At 45.4% G+C, this 16,430-nt stretch overlaps 1 protein-coding gene across 1 annotated transcript in view; it reads left to right on the forward strand.

Moving 5' to 3' along the window:
* LOC138269465 (cadherin-9-like) overlaps positions 1-16,430 on the forward strand; it is a 783,906-nt gene that overhangs the window by 652,644 nt on the left and 114,832 nt on the right. Inside the window, exon 6 of the mRNA XM_069218797.1 lies at positions 15,926-16,113. Within this exon, the coding sequence (XP_069074898.1) occupies positions 15,926-16,113 (188 nt within the window). The remainder of the gene's footprint in view (positions 1-15,925; positions 16,114-16,430) is intronic.

A 16,430-nucleotide genomic window follows, 5' to 3' on the forward strand; every position in this document is an offset into this window, starting at 1 on the left:
ATGCTACTAAACAGCACAACTCAGAAACACTGATCAGTGGTTGCCTCTCTGTGTCCAAGCTGTGTAGCCTACGGCATTAACTAACAGAGAAACATTCTGAGTTAAAAGTTAAAATTATGTGTAATAAGAAGTGAAAAAACATAAATACAGATCCACAGCTGTGCCCTTCACGAGTGCACCTGTTCATATTATGGCCCCAAAGCATGGAAACACATAACAGTAATAGCCTTTTTGTGTCTTCAAGTTGTGCTATCTGCGTTTTATATATTACCTACTGGATTTTCTGAGTTTATGTATGTGCTGTAGGTAGCACAGTTTCAAAACACAGATACACGAACTCATCTGCCTCCATGCAATGCTCAGAACAGGATAAGGATACGAACAATAGAAATTAGCTTTTTGAATTCAGATATGTGCAAAACCAAGTTTTTTTTTGTCAATCTGTGCTAGTGTAGATCTGAAAAACAGCATTGTGTGACAGGCCTATAATTTAGAGCACAGTTCACAAACATTTTGCTATGGACGAGTAAAAAGTAATAATGAGGCTCTTTCTGTTAATTTTCATGTACATTAAAAACTGTTTTTCTACCATCTGCATCACACATTTGGGCATATACAAAACGTACCTACTTAGTAATCATTATTTTATAAATGCCAGCTCTAATTTGGAGCGGTAAAATACTGAGGGCCAGATTTACCAAATTGTCACGCAACACAGCGCAAGCAGCGGCAAATGCTGTATTGCGTGAAAGGGAGAGAGCAGGAAAGTGCCATATACAGAGATATGGCTCTCTCCTCTCTATAGCTGGTGCAGAATTATGCTGCAGGGCGCCACACACACAGCTTTACACCATAGTGCTGGAGTGTTTATTTGAGTCTGTGCTATACAGTGCAGCACACCTGCAAAGCTGGAAAAAATGAGCAATAAAAACATTTCACCTTTTAACACCTGATTTCAAACAGCATTATTTTTTTATGCAAAATTGTCTTACATTTTGGTAGACTGGGTTTTTGATCAAGACCATGGGTGGTTGCATGGGAACGCCCATATACCACTAATAGAATGCCCCCTGGTGCTAAGTCGGCCAAACCAGCACCAGGCACCAAGCACCAAGCACTGCTTTGTGTTACATTTAGGCAACTTTTGAGCGCAAAACACATTTTCTGCTGAAAAGTAGATAACAAAAAAAATATATATAGCTGGTTTGCATCACTATTGTGACACAAACTCTTTTCAAAATGTTAGTAAATCTACCCCTGAGTCGCTTAAACCTGCAGCCATTTTATATCCTTCTCCAAAACATATTTACTCTTGAAAAGGCCCTGGATCTGATCTAATACATTGATCCACATTTATAGCACTCTGCCTGTACAGTGCCACAAAAGGCATTGCAAATGGACACAAAGGGCCATATTTATACTTTTTGACGCTAAACTGCGCTAACGCAGTTTAGCGTCAAAAAAGTTAGCGCCGTCTAACGCCATTCTGAAGCGCCATGCGGGCGCCGTATTTATGGAATGGCGTTAGCCGGCGCTAGCAGACCGGCGCTGCCTGGTGTGCGTGGAAAAAAACCACGTAGACCAGGCAGCGCCGGCGTAGGGGGAAAATGGCGTTAGGGCGTCTTAAAATGTGGCAAGTCAGGTTGAGGCAAAAAAATCGCCTCAACCCGATTTGCGCCATTTTTTTTGACGCCCAGACGCCATTTAAATGACTCCTGTCTTAGTAAAGACAGGAGTCATGCCCCCTTGCCCAATGGCCATGCCCAGGGGACTTTTGTCCCCTGGGCATGGTCATTGGGCATAGTGGCATGTAGGGGGGCACAAATAAGGCCCCCCTATGCCACCAAAAAAAAATTTAAAATATAACAAAATATACTTACCTGAACTTACCTGAATGTCCCTGGGGTGGGTCCCTCCATCCTTGGGTGTCCTCCTGGGGTGGGCAGGGGTGGCAGGGGGGGTCCCTGGGGGCAGGGGAGGGCACCTGTGGGCTCATTTTGAGCCCACAGGCCCCTTAACGCCTACCCTGACCCAGGCGTTAAAAAGTGGCGCAAATGCGGGGTTTTTTGACCCGACCACTCCCGGGCGTGATTTTTGCCCGGGAGTATAAATACGACGCATTTGCGTCGCCGTCATTTTTAGACGGGAACGCCTTCCTTGCATCTCATTAACGCAAGGAAGGCGTTCACGCAAAAAAATTACGCTATTTGCCCATACTTTGGCGCTAGACGCGTCTAACGCCAAAGTATAAATATGGCGTTAGTTTTGCGCTGAATTTGCGTCGAAAAAAACGACGCTAATTCGGCGCAAACGGAGTATAAATACGGGCCAAAGTGTTGGCTTTGAATTTACTTAAGTTTTGTGCTGCGGAAAAGTAGCCCTATAGCAACGCAAAATAATACCATGCGTTGCTTTGCACTATTTTTTGTCAAAGGGGCTTCCGATGGGTGGAATTGTAAGTACATCTGGTGCATCATTATATAAATCAGTGCAGAATGTTCCATGATCACTCAGGTCACTTGCTTAGCTGCAGGTCTGCACAACTGTAAGAAGACAATGAACTGTAAAATGAGCCGCACCCATCACATAATCCTGCTGCCTTTCTATCAGCGAAAACGATAAAGATATTTTAATTGACCTAATCTAACCCCGTAAAGCAGTAAAGAAACTGGGGGCACCCATTTCTTTAACCTCTCGACTGATCTCCAGCCCAAAATCGGACACGTTTCATAACCACAAGTATCTATTAGAAATAAAAAGCTGGATGTAAACTCATAAACCTTTGTAACAAAAATCAGCGCATTCAAATCAAACATGCAGCGATGTTCTATGGACACTCTTTTGCTCATTACCAATATGACGAACTGAGAATGTTTCTTTATAGGCTCCATAGGCTATGAAATGAAACCACAGTCCTTAACAACTCTTGAGTAGAGATCTTTAGTGAAGCCATCCTACTTTTTAACGTAAGTCAAACTACTTTCACTTATCCAGATCTTTAAACATTTTACTTAAGTTTTTCCAATGCCTTGAGTCAGCTCAGTACATAGAATGGATGTTACACATCACAGTAAGTGTAGTAGGAGAAAGCAATGTATATTCAAATACCTGCACAAGAGGCAGTAGAGGGTGGTCAGAACTTGAGCACACAGATGGAAGAGAAACATATACGTGCTGAAAAACACCACCATGTTGAAAGAAAGGAAACACATTTGTAAAGAAGATAGATCGTTGCTGAAGTTAAGTGACATCAAAGAATTCAAGAAATACCTGGTATGAAAACAAGAGACATCATGAGAAAATCTTTTCAGTACCAGTCTTCATATCTTCTGTTGTTACTAGAGCTAACTCATACTCTCCCTTTCAGACAAGACCCCAGTGACCAAGACCAATTTCAACACCTGCATGACCATAGTAGCCACATGGATGAGGTCCAACTGCCTCAAGTTCAACATGAAAAATCTTTGTTGATCTTTGGAAGCAAAACCTCCTGTTGGTCTTCCCTGGTGGCTGACAGACTTCGAATCTGCCTCAATCCCTTCAACCCACACCAGAAAACTGGGAATCATTCTGGACAAAAAAACTGAACATGACAGCGCAAGTCATCTCAGTTACGTCCGCCTGCTTTTACTTACTGAAGATTCTGTGAAAAACATTCAAGTGGTTCCCAGAAAACACCAGGAAAATTGTCACACAAGCCCTCACAAAAATCAGACTGGACTATTGCAAAATGCTGTAAGAGGGAATCAACAAACACCTCCTGAACAGACTCCAAACCATCCAGAACCCTACAGCAAGACTTGTCCGCCATCTCCCCAAGTGCACACACACCACTCCACACCTCATGGAACTCCACTGGATCCCTATACACAAGAGCACTCACTTCAAAATCTTCACACTCCTACAAGGCTCTACACAACATAGGCCCCGCTTACCTCTCCAATCACATCCACTTCCACCAACCCTCCAGGCACCTTTCCTTAGCTGGTCTTTCACTCATGCATATCCCCGCATACACAGGATCAAAGCAGGAGGTTGCTCCTTTTCACACACAGTCCACAAAGCTTGGAATGTTCTCCCCCACCACATCAGGTGCTCTGAGTTACTTCTCGAATTCCGGAAGAAGTTGAGGACCTGACTCTTCAATTAAATTCAAGCAAGCCCCCTTCATCTACCCACTGGCCAATGCCTGGATACCCTTAAAGTTGAATAATGACCTATAAACATTGACACACCATAGTATAGTATAGCAGTTCCATCGAGTTAGAAAGGATTTTTCTGAAGCATATGGTAGTGACTTAGGCTGGTACTAGTGGTCCTTGGAGTCAAACAAATCTCGTTGTGGTAATTAGCTTGCAGTAGCCTGTGCAATTACCTCAGGTCCCACTGGTGTCTACCATTCAGTCTTAGTATACAGAGCATTAGGAAAAAAGCAGATGTCCTATAATGTTGTTTGATTAAGGTGGAAAGAAACAGTGGGCAAAATGTTGACAGTACTTTTTTTTCAGCAGTCCAGGTCACAAAGTGGGCGTTGCTTCCACTTAAATTTATATTTTCACTCCCACATATTTTTCTTTGTGTTCTTTGTGTTCTATGCCCAAAATAAATAAGCTAATGCTGAGTTGTGAAGTAAATAGGCATTGTCAAGGCTCCAAATGCATTTCTAATAGTTCTGGAAAAAATCACCCTAACATTTTTACCTAATACCATGTACTCACATGTAAATATGAGCAGCAATCTTGTAACTACAACAGAAAGTTTCTTGTTAATGATTTAGGGTAGAAGGTGATGATTAATCAATCACAGTGGCAAATGGATGACATGTAAACCTATAACAACTGCAACCAGACAAAAAGTCATAGTCTCAGTATTTGGCAATTGTATGAATGTGCATTCTCAGGCCCAGGTGAACTGGGCCATGCTAGAGGTGCACATTCAGCTCTACAATGCACCTTGTGTTGGAATGGAAGCAGGGAGAAGGGACATCTGGGAAAGACATTACTGTGAAAAGCCACTTGTGCTACAGATGTGTTTTTTCAGTAGAAGAAGAAGTAGATGGACTTAAAGGTAGGGAGAAAATGTGAGAACAGAGGCAGGCAACTCATAGATGGTGGAGAGTAACATAAAAACAGGGAAGGGGAAGTTACAATGGTGGGAGTAGAGGGGAAGCAGGGAATGGAGAACAAGTGAGAGAACAGGGCACAAGGAGAGAGGGAGTGAAGAGTGGAGGGAAAGGGGGAGCAATGCTCTAATAGGCAACACAAGTATTTAGGACTTCTGCTTGATGTCCTATGACCAAACAATGGGACAATGTAATCTTCTTCATTATGGCATGAGCTTGATGGACAGCCAACCCCAGCAATGGCCAACCATTAAAAACTAAAGTAACGCAAAATAATACCATGCATTGTTTTGCACTATTTTGTGTCAAAGGGGCTTCAAATGGATAGAATTGTAAGTAGATCTGGTGCATCATTATAGAAATCAGTGCAGAATTTTCCATGATCACTCAGGTCACTTGCTGCAGGTCCGCACAAATGGAAGGAGACAATGAACAAAATCCAAATGTTACCTCAAAAAAATGTGATTTATAATACTCAGTAAATACTTGATTGAATTCCATTTGATTTGTTATTTTAGCTGCTAGAGCATTAGTTTTACATTTGGTGCCTCAGTAGTTTATCCGATTCGAGTCTAGTCAAGTGGGTTTCCTGAAGGAGGGCTATGTCCACTAGTTTGGTATTAAGGTATGAGAGTATTTTCTTCCGTTTGATGAAGTGGGTAAGACCGTTGACGTTCCAGGAGATAACCCGTAACGGGGCAGGCAGAGCATGCGTACGTCCAGCCATGGAGGAAGACTAATAAAGGAGGTGGAGTGAGAGGTATAAAGAGGTGGAGTAGGAGGGCAAGGGGAGGGGTAGGGAAGGTGAGGGGTGCTGTTGAATTTAGGGCTAAGTGGCTTGCGAATGGGGAGATGGGGTGTGGAGTGGGGGAATAGGAGGAGAGGTAGGCGAAATAGAGAGAGACACCAGGGAGGGGAGGAGGTGGAACGGATGGGAGGCAGGAGATAAGAATGTAGAATAAGTGTGTGGAGGGGAAGGAGGAAAGAAGAGAAAATAGAAAATAGAAAATAGAAAATAGAAAATAGAAAATAGGAAATAGAAAATAGAAAATAGAAAATAGAAGGGGAGATAAAATTAAGAAAGAAGGAAGGAGGAGGGAGGAGTAGGAAGATGGAGCTAACTGAAGCCCCAGGGAACCTAAGCTTTAATCTGCGGGTCTATACCCGGGCTATAATAGTCCCAGCGCAGGGCAAGGCCGGCCGGGCCACGGCCGGGGACGAGGGCGCAGCGCAAGGCCTCCATTATCCCTTGAGACCAGCTTCCCAGAATCCCGGTGCCGGGTTCCCCCCGGTAGGGGTGTGTCATGATAAGGTATAGTTTGGCTTGATGTCCTCTAACAAGGGGGGGAAAAGGGGGCAAGGCAACGCAGCGTCACACCACTGAGGGATAGGCCCACCGAGGGTGGGGGGGGAGTGGTGGGGCAGAATAGAAGTGGCTAAACCTAACTTAAACTTAAAGGGAGGAGAGGATGTAGAGAGCAGCACAGGGTCTACAAAAATGGAAACATAACAATGAGAAATAATTAACTCGCACTGCACTCTTCACTATGTTAACAGATATGTCATTAAAGCCATTGCAGGGCTATAAGGCTTAAGGAGCATGAATTGTCCCACATGACATCAAACCCAGTGGAGTATGAACAATCTTCATAAGTCTATGCAGCTTGACCCCCCCTTTTATGAATATAAGAAAACTTTGCCTGACAGGAATAGCGAGGATATAATATATAAAAAGGAAAAACACCGAACATTATGTAGGAATTAAAAGAACTGTACTCAGCCAGCCGACGGGTCAGGAGAGGGTCCGCTGTTTACATTCCAAGGAGGGGCCATAGACACAAGGTTCTCGGTTTCAACTATCCCAGAGGATAAGGCAGGTTCAAGTGGACTTCCCTAGGGGTTTTAAGGGGGAGCGGGATTGTCTCTGTCTGTCACCTGCGTATGGAGCGCCACCGCGTGTAGTACCTGTCCTCTGTCGTTGTGGCTGTGAAGGAGTCTCTCCAGGTCACGTCTCCTGGGGCAGGGGGGAGGAAGTTGGTGAGCAGACCCTGACCCTTCTGGGGCAAGGTCTTTAGAGGGAAAGTTCTGATCTGTAGCCATTGTGTCTCGGTGTGGAGTCGAGGTGGAAGAGTCTGTGAGAGACAGACAATCCAAGAAAGAGCGCAAGTCTTCCGGATTGTAGAAGTCTTTTGATGCGCCGCTTTTTTGTTACCCACATTCTCACCGGCTCAAACTGGCCATATTTCACTTCCAGCTGGCGTCGTCATGGACTGAGGGCCAGGAATGCCCTGCGCCGGTCACTAGTTTCCTTGGAGAATTCTGCTGATATTCAAATTGTGTGTCCGTCTAGTTGGCAGGGACCTTGAGTATGTGCTTTCTGTATGAGTTGACGGGCCTGTGTATGACGAAGGAGACAGGCTATGATCGGTCGGGGCGAGTGTCCGTACCGGTTCTCCGGGGGCCCAGTCTATGGGCTCTTTGGAACTCCAGGGGTGGCTCAAAGGTAGTGCCAGTCAGTCCAGGCAGCGTGTCTCACAGGAATCTGTGGAGGTCCTCACCCTCAATGTTTTCAGGAAATCCTATGAAACGGACGTTGTCTCTTCGGCTCCTGTCTTCCAAGTCCGTCAACTTGCTACGAAGGAAGAGGAGTTCCAGATCTCTGTCCTGGTAAGAAGAGGTGTGGGCCTCTACTTTTGACACTCGTTGTTGCAGTCCCAGGACGCGTGTCTGAAAGCTTGCAATTTCTGTACGGATGGATTTAGTTTCTGCAACCATTGAGACCATTGCGCTATCCATCCATCCAATCTACGGCCGACCGCCGAGATTTCCCCAGTGGAAGCGAAAGGCAAAGTCTCTTCTCCCCCTTCTCTTTCACTTTTTTTTTCTCTTTTTTTTTGTTCAGGGCCCGCAGCTCCTCGCGAGGCTCCTACCAGTTCTCGATGCCCCCCTCTGGGATGGCGTTGTCTTGCCTGTTCCTGGAGGCTGACCCCAATTTCCAAGGTGACGTGGCTCTGGGGCTCCGGCCTCGCGGAGCTCCCTGCCCCCGCCTCACGCAGTGCCCCAGCAGCAAGGTGGAGGGCGAGCGTTGCGTTGGGGGTTTAAAAAGTGGTAGTCTCAGGGGCGCTCCCTCCGCTCCTGAGCCCTGTAGCTTCCCTCGGCGACATCAGGCCCCGATGCGGCCGGAGGCCGCGCCTCCGAGTTCCCTCTCAGGCCGCCTCACCGCAATGCCGATTTCTTCGGCTCCACCCGCATGGCACCTTCCGTTCGGCTGTGTGCCCCCGGGGGGGGATGTTCGCGCCCCCACAGCGCCCCCGTCCACGGCCCGGCCCAGCCGTCCTGCAGAGCGCTCGGATCAGGCAGCCATCTCTCTACGTGGCCAGACCACGCCCCCAAAAATCTAAGTTCTAAGTAAAGGTCCTGTTTATGGTCATGTGGTGCAACGTTAGGTTCTGGAGGAATAGCCTGGCTTCCTTCTCCATCCCATCAAACCAGTTGCACATTGCCTTCAGCTGTGTGCATCAACCCCTAGATGATAGCACTGCACCATTTCCTACATCTCTTGAATCCCCTTTGTACGGCCTTTGTGTGTAGTGAGCTGTGGGTGGAGGGCCTGTCTCATGTCCAAGTCCCTTGTACAGCTCCACCCAAGCATAACCAGTTGCACAAAGCCTTCAGCCATGCACAGAGGCTTTTGGACTCAGTGCTGGGAGAGGGTTGTTTCTTCCAACTTTAAGCAAGATCCGTGGATGCACCAATTGACACCCACATAATCACCCAAAATGAAGACTAGCTAAATTATGGTCTTACTCTTGAGTAATGCTCATTCCTCCACAGACTTCACTATAATATTGAGACTGGATGTCCCTGCCTTGGATGTTGGCAGACCACATTTGTATGTAACATGCACACTTGTATACTAAGCCCAGGATACACTGCATGCACAGAGGCCATACTAGGCAGTAAATTTAACGGTCATTTCCTACTAGTAGGCACTTATATCCGGGGCAGCTCCTCCACTAAGGAGCATCCCCACTGGAGTGTGGCGAAAGGAAAAATAAAATGATAAAGAGATGTTAGTATAATTTTATTTTTCCTGGGAGTAAGGGGCAGGTGGGACTGAGCTGGAGGCAGGGGGCTGGAGGACGGCTTTTGGTGCACAAAGTGTGCATGTCTGTATGGTTGGCCGTGTTGGGCCGGCCAAACAGACATGCACACTTTGCATGTTCTCTACCTAGCTTTATTGCACAGCTGAGTGGAGAACATGCCCAGGCTCCCACTCCCAGTCTGAGTGGCGAAACAGGCCACTCAGACCAATCACGATGCTGCTGTCATGTTGGTGACAGCAGTATTGTGATTGGCTGGAAGCCTGTGTGAAACAGGAAGAGGAAGCGGATGAGGAGGAGGTCGGAGGGAAGACGAACGCTGTGGGAGGTTGGCCTGGTTTGTAGTGGGTACCTAAGGTACTTACACCTTATACCAGGTCCAGTTATCCCTTAGTAGTGAAATATAGGCAGTGTTCTAGTAGCTTAGGCTGTCTAGAAATAGCTGTAGCAGAGCAGCTTAGGCTGAATTAGGAGACATGCAAAGCACCGCAATAGCTCTATAGTTGCACAGTACTTATGCACAATAAAAGACAATACTCAGTGTTACCAAAAATAAAGGTACTTTATTTAAGTGACACAAGGCCAAAAATATCTTAGAAACAATACTCCTTCTGGAGGTAAGTATTATACACAATATGTACACTAGTAACCAAAATCAGGTAAGTAAACAGTCATAGAATAGTGCAAACAGAAGAAAATACAATAGATTGCAATGGGCCTAGGAGCAACAAAAAACATATACTAAAACAGTGGAATGCAAATGTCGAATTCCCCCCTAGGCAAGTGTAGTGTGTAGAGGGACGCTGGGAGTGTAGGAAAACACCAAAGGTAAGTAAAGTACCCCACCACAGAGTCCAGGAAAGCAGGAGTAAAGTACAGCAAGTTTCCCCAGGACACACTACAAGTCGTGATAAAGAAATATGCAAGGACCAAGCAAGACTGCAAGCAACAAACAATGAATTCCTGGACCTGAAGACCTGTGGAGAGAGGAGACCAAGTCCATAAGTCGAAGAAGAGTCCAGGAAGGATAGGAGCCCCTGCCAATCTAGAAGACGGTGCAAAAGTGGATTCTCCGGTCAGAAGAAAAGTACCGAAGTGCACCTAAGAAGATGGCTGCGGGTTCCTGCATGGTAGAGGAGATGTCCCACGTCGAGTTGTTGGATGCAGCCTGTTTACGTCGCTGGATTCCACCAACAAGCCTTGGTTCAAGCAAGTATGTGATTTACATCAAAAAGGAGCTGCCTGGACCCAGAAGGGACCTGGGGGTCTCAACATGGAAAGAGGAGGCAGAGGGGGCTCTCAGCACTTCAGAGAGTTCTCAAAAGACCAGGCAGCACCCACAGGAGTCCCAGAAAATGGGAACAAAGAAGATGCAAAGTGCAGTCATCACAGCACTACACTGGAAGGTCCCATGCCCTGGAGAACAACTCAGGGAGCTGTGCATCGCAAGATGGAGTGCTGGGGACCTGGGCTATGCTGTGCATGAAGAACCTTTGGAAGAAGTGCACAGAAGCCTAAGGGGCGGCAGAAGATGTGGTGCACAGGGGTACTGTCGCAGCACAGGGAGGCAAGCTCTTACCTCCACCAACTTTGGACATCTGGACCTTTGGACAGTCTGGGTCAGTAAAATTTTGGGGTAGCTCCGTTTTCTGCTGCTAGAAATTCTGCCTTCCTGCAGGGGTGGTGAGTGGAAATGTGATCCGGTATGCTGGTGCATGAGTGCAGAGAAAAGGAGGCCCACTCCTTGCCTCTCAAAGACTTAAATGCACCATCCCCTGGCGTCTCCCGATGACGTCACAGCCATCCTTCAGGGCAAAACAGCCAAGGGACTCTCTACTTGGTTCCTGCCCGTGGAGAGACTAATGGAGCCCCTCCTCTATATGCAGGGGTGCCTGGCCAGATAGCCTGGGATACATACAGCAAGATTACATCACAGGTGTTCATAACAAAAACATTGTGACTCAAGCCCTAAATAATTTAACCTGTAACATGGAACTACACAAATGTATGTCCATTTAACCACTCAGTGATTACGGTAGACTGTTGTGGGTATGAAAAGGTCTATTTGAATGCAGAGGGATTGTTTAACAAAGATTTTGTATTTAGTTACTTTTCCCGTAGTCCTGTTTTACGCCTAAATTACCTGATAGAGCTAGGAGTAATCTAGGTTTAGCCCTGGAAATAAGAAGTTAGTCAGCAGAATAGCAAGAGCAACCACACTTATTTGTAGCACAATGTTTGCGAGCTGGACCTAGATTGTTTTAAGTCAATGAATTACGTGCATAATGTATTTGTACTGCGATACAGTCAAACTAAATACTATACATTGGATACAATACAAATTGCAAGATGTGTGAACCTGGCTCCACTTAAAGTTAGTAAAAATAAATGGAGCTTGGAATAAAATATTGCTTACATACAGTGATGCAACAGAGCTTGAGGCGGGGGGCCCTGCAAAGTACCTTGAAGGGGCCCCCTCCCTCTGAACCCAATCAAAGGCCTGCCCCCCGTCCAAAGTGTATTGTGCTGAGGAGGCCCCTGGAGTTCAGTGCCCCCCACACCACGAGGCTGTGGGAGCCTTATGCTTACATATATGCCACTAAGCCATTGACAATGCAAACCAGAGTGCCATTGTACCTCCTTTGTGTGACTGGAGTGTCTCTGCAATCTACATAGGTGAAGTACTGCTAGATGGTTGCTGATTTTGCAATGGCTTTTCAAGAAGAGGGTCGTCTTGGTTCTGTTTTCACAATTTTGATCCGCAGGCCAGATAGTGTCAAATCTACCTTTGTTCTGTGTGGTAGTTAGACTTAGAACAATATATGATGGGTAGCTTTGGTGCTCAAACATAAGCTTCAATTGTGTTGTATGAATTGATTGTACTGAATTATACAAAGTGCTGTCTGGATTTTTAAAACAAGCATTAGCAAAACCAATATCTACCACTATATTAGTAAATGCTGGAGTTTGTACACTCTTGGTGGGTGCCTGCACTGTGATCTCGTTATGAGACTGCTTAGCAATCTCTCATCTATGCAAACGCTTTGTTTGTTGTGGGTGTCTTATCCTTTCACACCAGTCTCTCCCTTCTGATTTACTTCTTGGTATGGATACATTTTTTGTCTGATGTTGGAGCAGTTTAGTACTATACTGCCCTTTGTGCAGTGTCAGACTGTCTGATAGGACAATCTTTCAGTGCCTAAAGTGCTAGTTTGACAGGTCAATGTGCAGACCTGTTTTGTGGCTGTTTGTGGGACAGTTTAATGGTCAGGTGGGACACATTCTACTGTTCTTTTATTTTGCTGACAGCAAGCACAAATGTAAGTAGTCTACTGTATCTTGCAAAGCACCTATACAAATTGTCTTTACAAGTTCAAAGCTGCCTCGATTTTCAGAATCTGGGTCACCGTTTTAGCTATCTGATTCACTAATGGGGCCATTTTATATTTAGTGCACGGGCTTATTTTCTATCCCAGCTTGACCCTGCCTATCAAGGTTCCCCGTTCCCTTACACCCTCAAAATGCAGATTTTCGCCTTATGCAGGAGATTCTTGTGGTGTTGTCTATCATGCTTTCTGTTTTTGGTCACTAGCTGCTGTTACCTTTGAATACCTTGGCTGCATCTGCTTTTTTAATGTGCACTTGTTTGGCAAATTTCTGTGTGCAGTTCGCCAAAAACACTTTCAGCACCACTTATGTCCTGCACATGATGCACTCATTTTGTGATCCCTAAGATGCCAACGGCTAGCTTCTGGAGCTAATGGGGTATGCAGGCAGCTACCATTGTCAACCTGTCACTCATATGCATGGGAGTCTTCAGATATCCTGGCCTAAGCATGCATTTCAACGAATGTTTGAGAACTCCACCTTTTGGAGGACTTAGAGCTAAGCAGTAAGATTTCCCATCTTGCAACAGGCAGAGGGGCATATTTGCAAGCCCCATGGCTCGGGGCAGGGCAGGAAGTGAACCTATTGCTCTGCCCTGTGCCACAGGGAAAAGGCAGAAATGTATGTACAGCACATTTCTGTCCTCTTCCCCTGCATTGGTGCACAATGGGCTGCGCAGGGCAGACACAGGTACCCTTGAACCATGGTGCAAGGTTGCCTGCATCGCAGACAGGATTGTTTCTGTGGAGGAAGGGACACCTTCCTGGACAAAACTAATCCATGGAGGCTTTCTCCTTTTTCTATGCATGCTGCAGAATGCAGCGCCCACAGAAAGAGAAATAAAACAAGGATAAGATATTTCTCCTTGTTGCGCCTCCCCAGGGAGGTGTAACAATTTGATGCATGCCCAGGTTTACCATGCCTTGTAAATCTGAGAATGTACCAATACCCATGGGTGTTGCATGGGGAAGAACCCACCGCAACACCCATGGAATGCCTCTCTGATGCAGTGTAATGCAACGCAGTGACTTGTGCTGCATTACCTCACACCATATCTACAAGGCGATGAAAAGTCACGCAAAGTGCTTTACGTGGCCTTGTAAATATGAGTCTGCACAATGCATCACCGGTGTGTCACAAAAACAGATGCACTGGCAGCGCAACGGGCTTTTAAATAAGCCCGGTGTTCCCAACCTTTGGTACGGAAAGCTAAACATCTACATTAACAGGAGCAGGATGCAGCTTGTGTTGGTGGTCCTTTGAGGCTATGGAGTTTTGGGGGAAAGTCGGAGGTCTTGGTGGGCTGCAGTGCATTTTGATATTGAAATGAAAGAGAGTAGGCTTCAGCAAAGACGTTACCACTACAGAGCACAAGCATAGCGGATCATCATGTTCCCACCAACAATTAATTTTTTTAATATTTAAATTCAAAGTATTAACATATTGACGCAGCATGGCTATGGCTGCTGTGAAACCAAAAATAAATAAATAGACACACTTTAAAATGAAAACAAGAATCTCATCATCCTCATCTGAGGAACACCAAAACCCAGGGGTGCTGGAACAATTTTCAGAGTGGAGAATGCTCCCATCAGTGTTACATCACCAAAGTCACAGAGTTTGTGACAAATGAAAGCCCCATGCAAAGGACATTTGTAGCAAATGAGCCACGTCCATTCAGCGGGAGTGTGATGTTCTGGACTGTTCCCATGGGGAACAGGGTGAAGACTGATTTGCATATGGCTGGGTCCAAACTGGAATGGCATGGCAAGCAAAAAAACTGATGGATTAAACCCAGATCTGTGACTGGGGGTGAATCTTTGATGTGCTCTGCATTCTGTTCATCAGCTGTTGTTTTTGCATTTGTCGCCCCCAGTGGGAAGGGTATGCCCGGACGTGGGTCCCGTGCTTGCTATGCCACCAGATTCAAGCTAGCCTGGCTGATGAAGGCTGATACTCTGAAACCAGTTCCAGGATGTTTGTTTGTGGCCCAGGGAAAGCTTGGTCTGGCAGTTTGGGCTGGACTGTTCCCACGGGGAACAGGGTCAAACCTGATTTGCATATGGCTGGGTCCAGACTTGAATGTCATGGCAAGCAAAAAAACTGATGGATTAAACCCAGATCTGTGACTGGGGGTGAATGTTTGATTTGCTCTGCATTCAGTCCATCATCTGTTGTTTTTGCATCTGAATGCACAACAAATCCTACAAGATAAAAAGAAAATTGAAAGGCCTCTTTATTGATCATTCCCTTATTGAATTCCTGCAAGGTAATTCTTGGGGTGCTGCCGCATCATGATAAAAATAAGTACATAAGCAAAGAGAAACCTACACATACAGGGAAAATTAGCACAAAGATATCAAAAGATTTTAAGACTCAAAATATTTACACTGTATTTAGGACCGTTACAATCCACAAAAGACCAGGAGCTATATATATATATGGCCAAGTAGCGCAACGCAAAGCAGCAAGTCACCTCGTGGCGCTGCACTGTGTCACAGTGAAAGATCAGAAATGTGTCATAATTATCCCAGTATGGTGCATTCCTGCCCTTTCCCAAGCATTGGCGCACAATGGGCTGCCTAGCACCATTGCAGGCACTCATGCACCATGGTGCACAATGTAGAAAAAGGAAAAATCAAGGAGAAATAAAGATGTTTCTTCTCATTATGCTTCACCTGGGGAGGCGTATGTTTTTGGCGCATTCCCAGCTCTACCACTTCTGGTAAATCTGGGAATTCATCAAAATCCATGGGTGTTGTGTGGTGCAACCACACAACATCCAAGGAACGCCTCCCTGCGTCAGAATAAGGCAATGCAGCGATGTGTGCTGTTTTGCTTTACTTCAGATTAATGAAGCCACTCAGGGCCACACAATTGCATGACCTTAGAAATCTCATTTTGGGCTTGCGTTGTGCAAGAGTGACATACCCGGGTTCGTAAATACACCCCCATGTTTATGTATCACTTCTGTAGGATCACTGATTGTTTCGAGCAGAGACTGTAATAGTATATTTAGGAAAGAACACACAGTCCTTCTTAAGTATCTATCAGTGTGGGCCTGCCTTCAATTGATCAAACTATTAACCTCTGCAGCGGTATACATGTACTCTATACAGGCAACACAAGTTTATGTAAAAGTGTCTTTCTATACATTAAAAAGGGTTTTCAACTATTAAGGTGTCTTTTTTTGATTTACGACTACGAATGTGGGTCAAACAGATTATTTCCAAGCAATAAGGGTTGACAGTGAATTTAAACATACAGTACAATATATTTAGTCCTGTAAATGACATGACAATTTTCTTTTCAGGTTCGTACCAATTCACTGCACCAGAATCCGCTGCCATCGGTATGCCTATCGGCAGAATAAAGGCCAACGATATTGACCTAGGGATAAATGCTGAAGTCGAGTACAGCATTACCGACGGGGGAGGAGCTGACTTTTTCGATATCGTCTCAGATAAAGACACTCAAGAAGGAATCATTACTGTCAAAAGGGTAACTTGTTCTTTGTTTTCCCGGGTGCTTTACCTCTCACGACATTTTCAAGAGAGAAAACTTTAGCTTGGCTTTGTTGGAAATAATGCTGCAAGGTGGACTTGTGGTTACTGAAATACACTGCCCACAGTCATGCGCAGGAGAGCTAGTCCATCATAACATTCTCTCTAAGTAGATTTTACAGTTGTTTGTTTCATTTGTGCATCTCACGTGTATATGTTTTTCTGTTTGTGACGATTTAAGTATACACTCAATGTTTTTCCATCTTGTTATTCTTTGCATGTTGCTCAGTGCATAATAGTGTTTATGTTTAAGTT

The sequence above is a fragment of the Pleurodeles waltl genome, chromosome 2_1 (assembly GCF_031143425.1).
Source record: "Pleurodeles waltl isolate 20211129_DDA chromosome 2_1, aPleWal1.hap1.20221129, whole genome shotgun sequence".
Lineage (NCBI taxonomy): Eukaryota > Metazoa > Chordata > Amphibia > Caudata > Salamandridae > Pleurodeles > Pleurodeles waltl.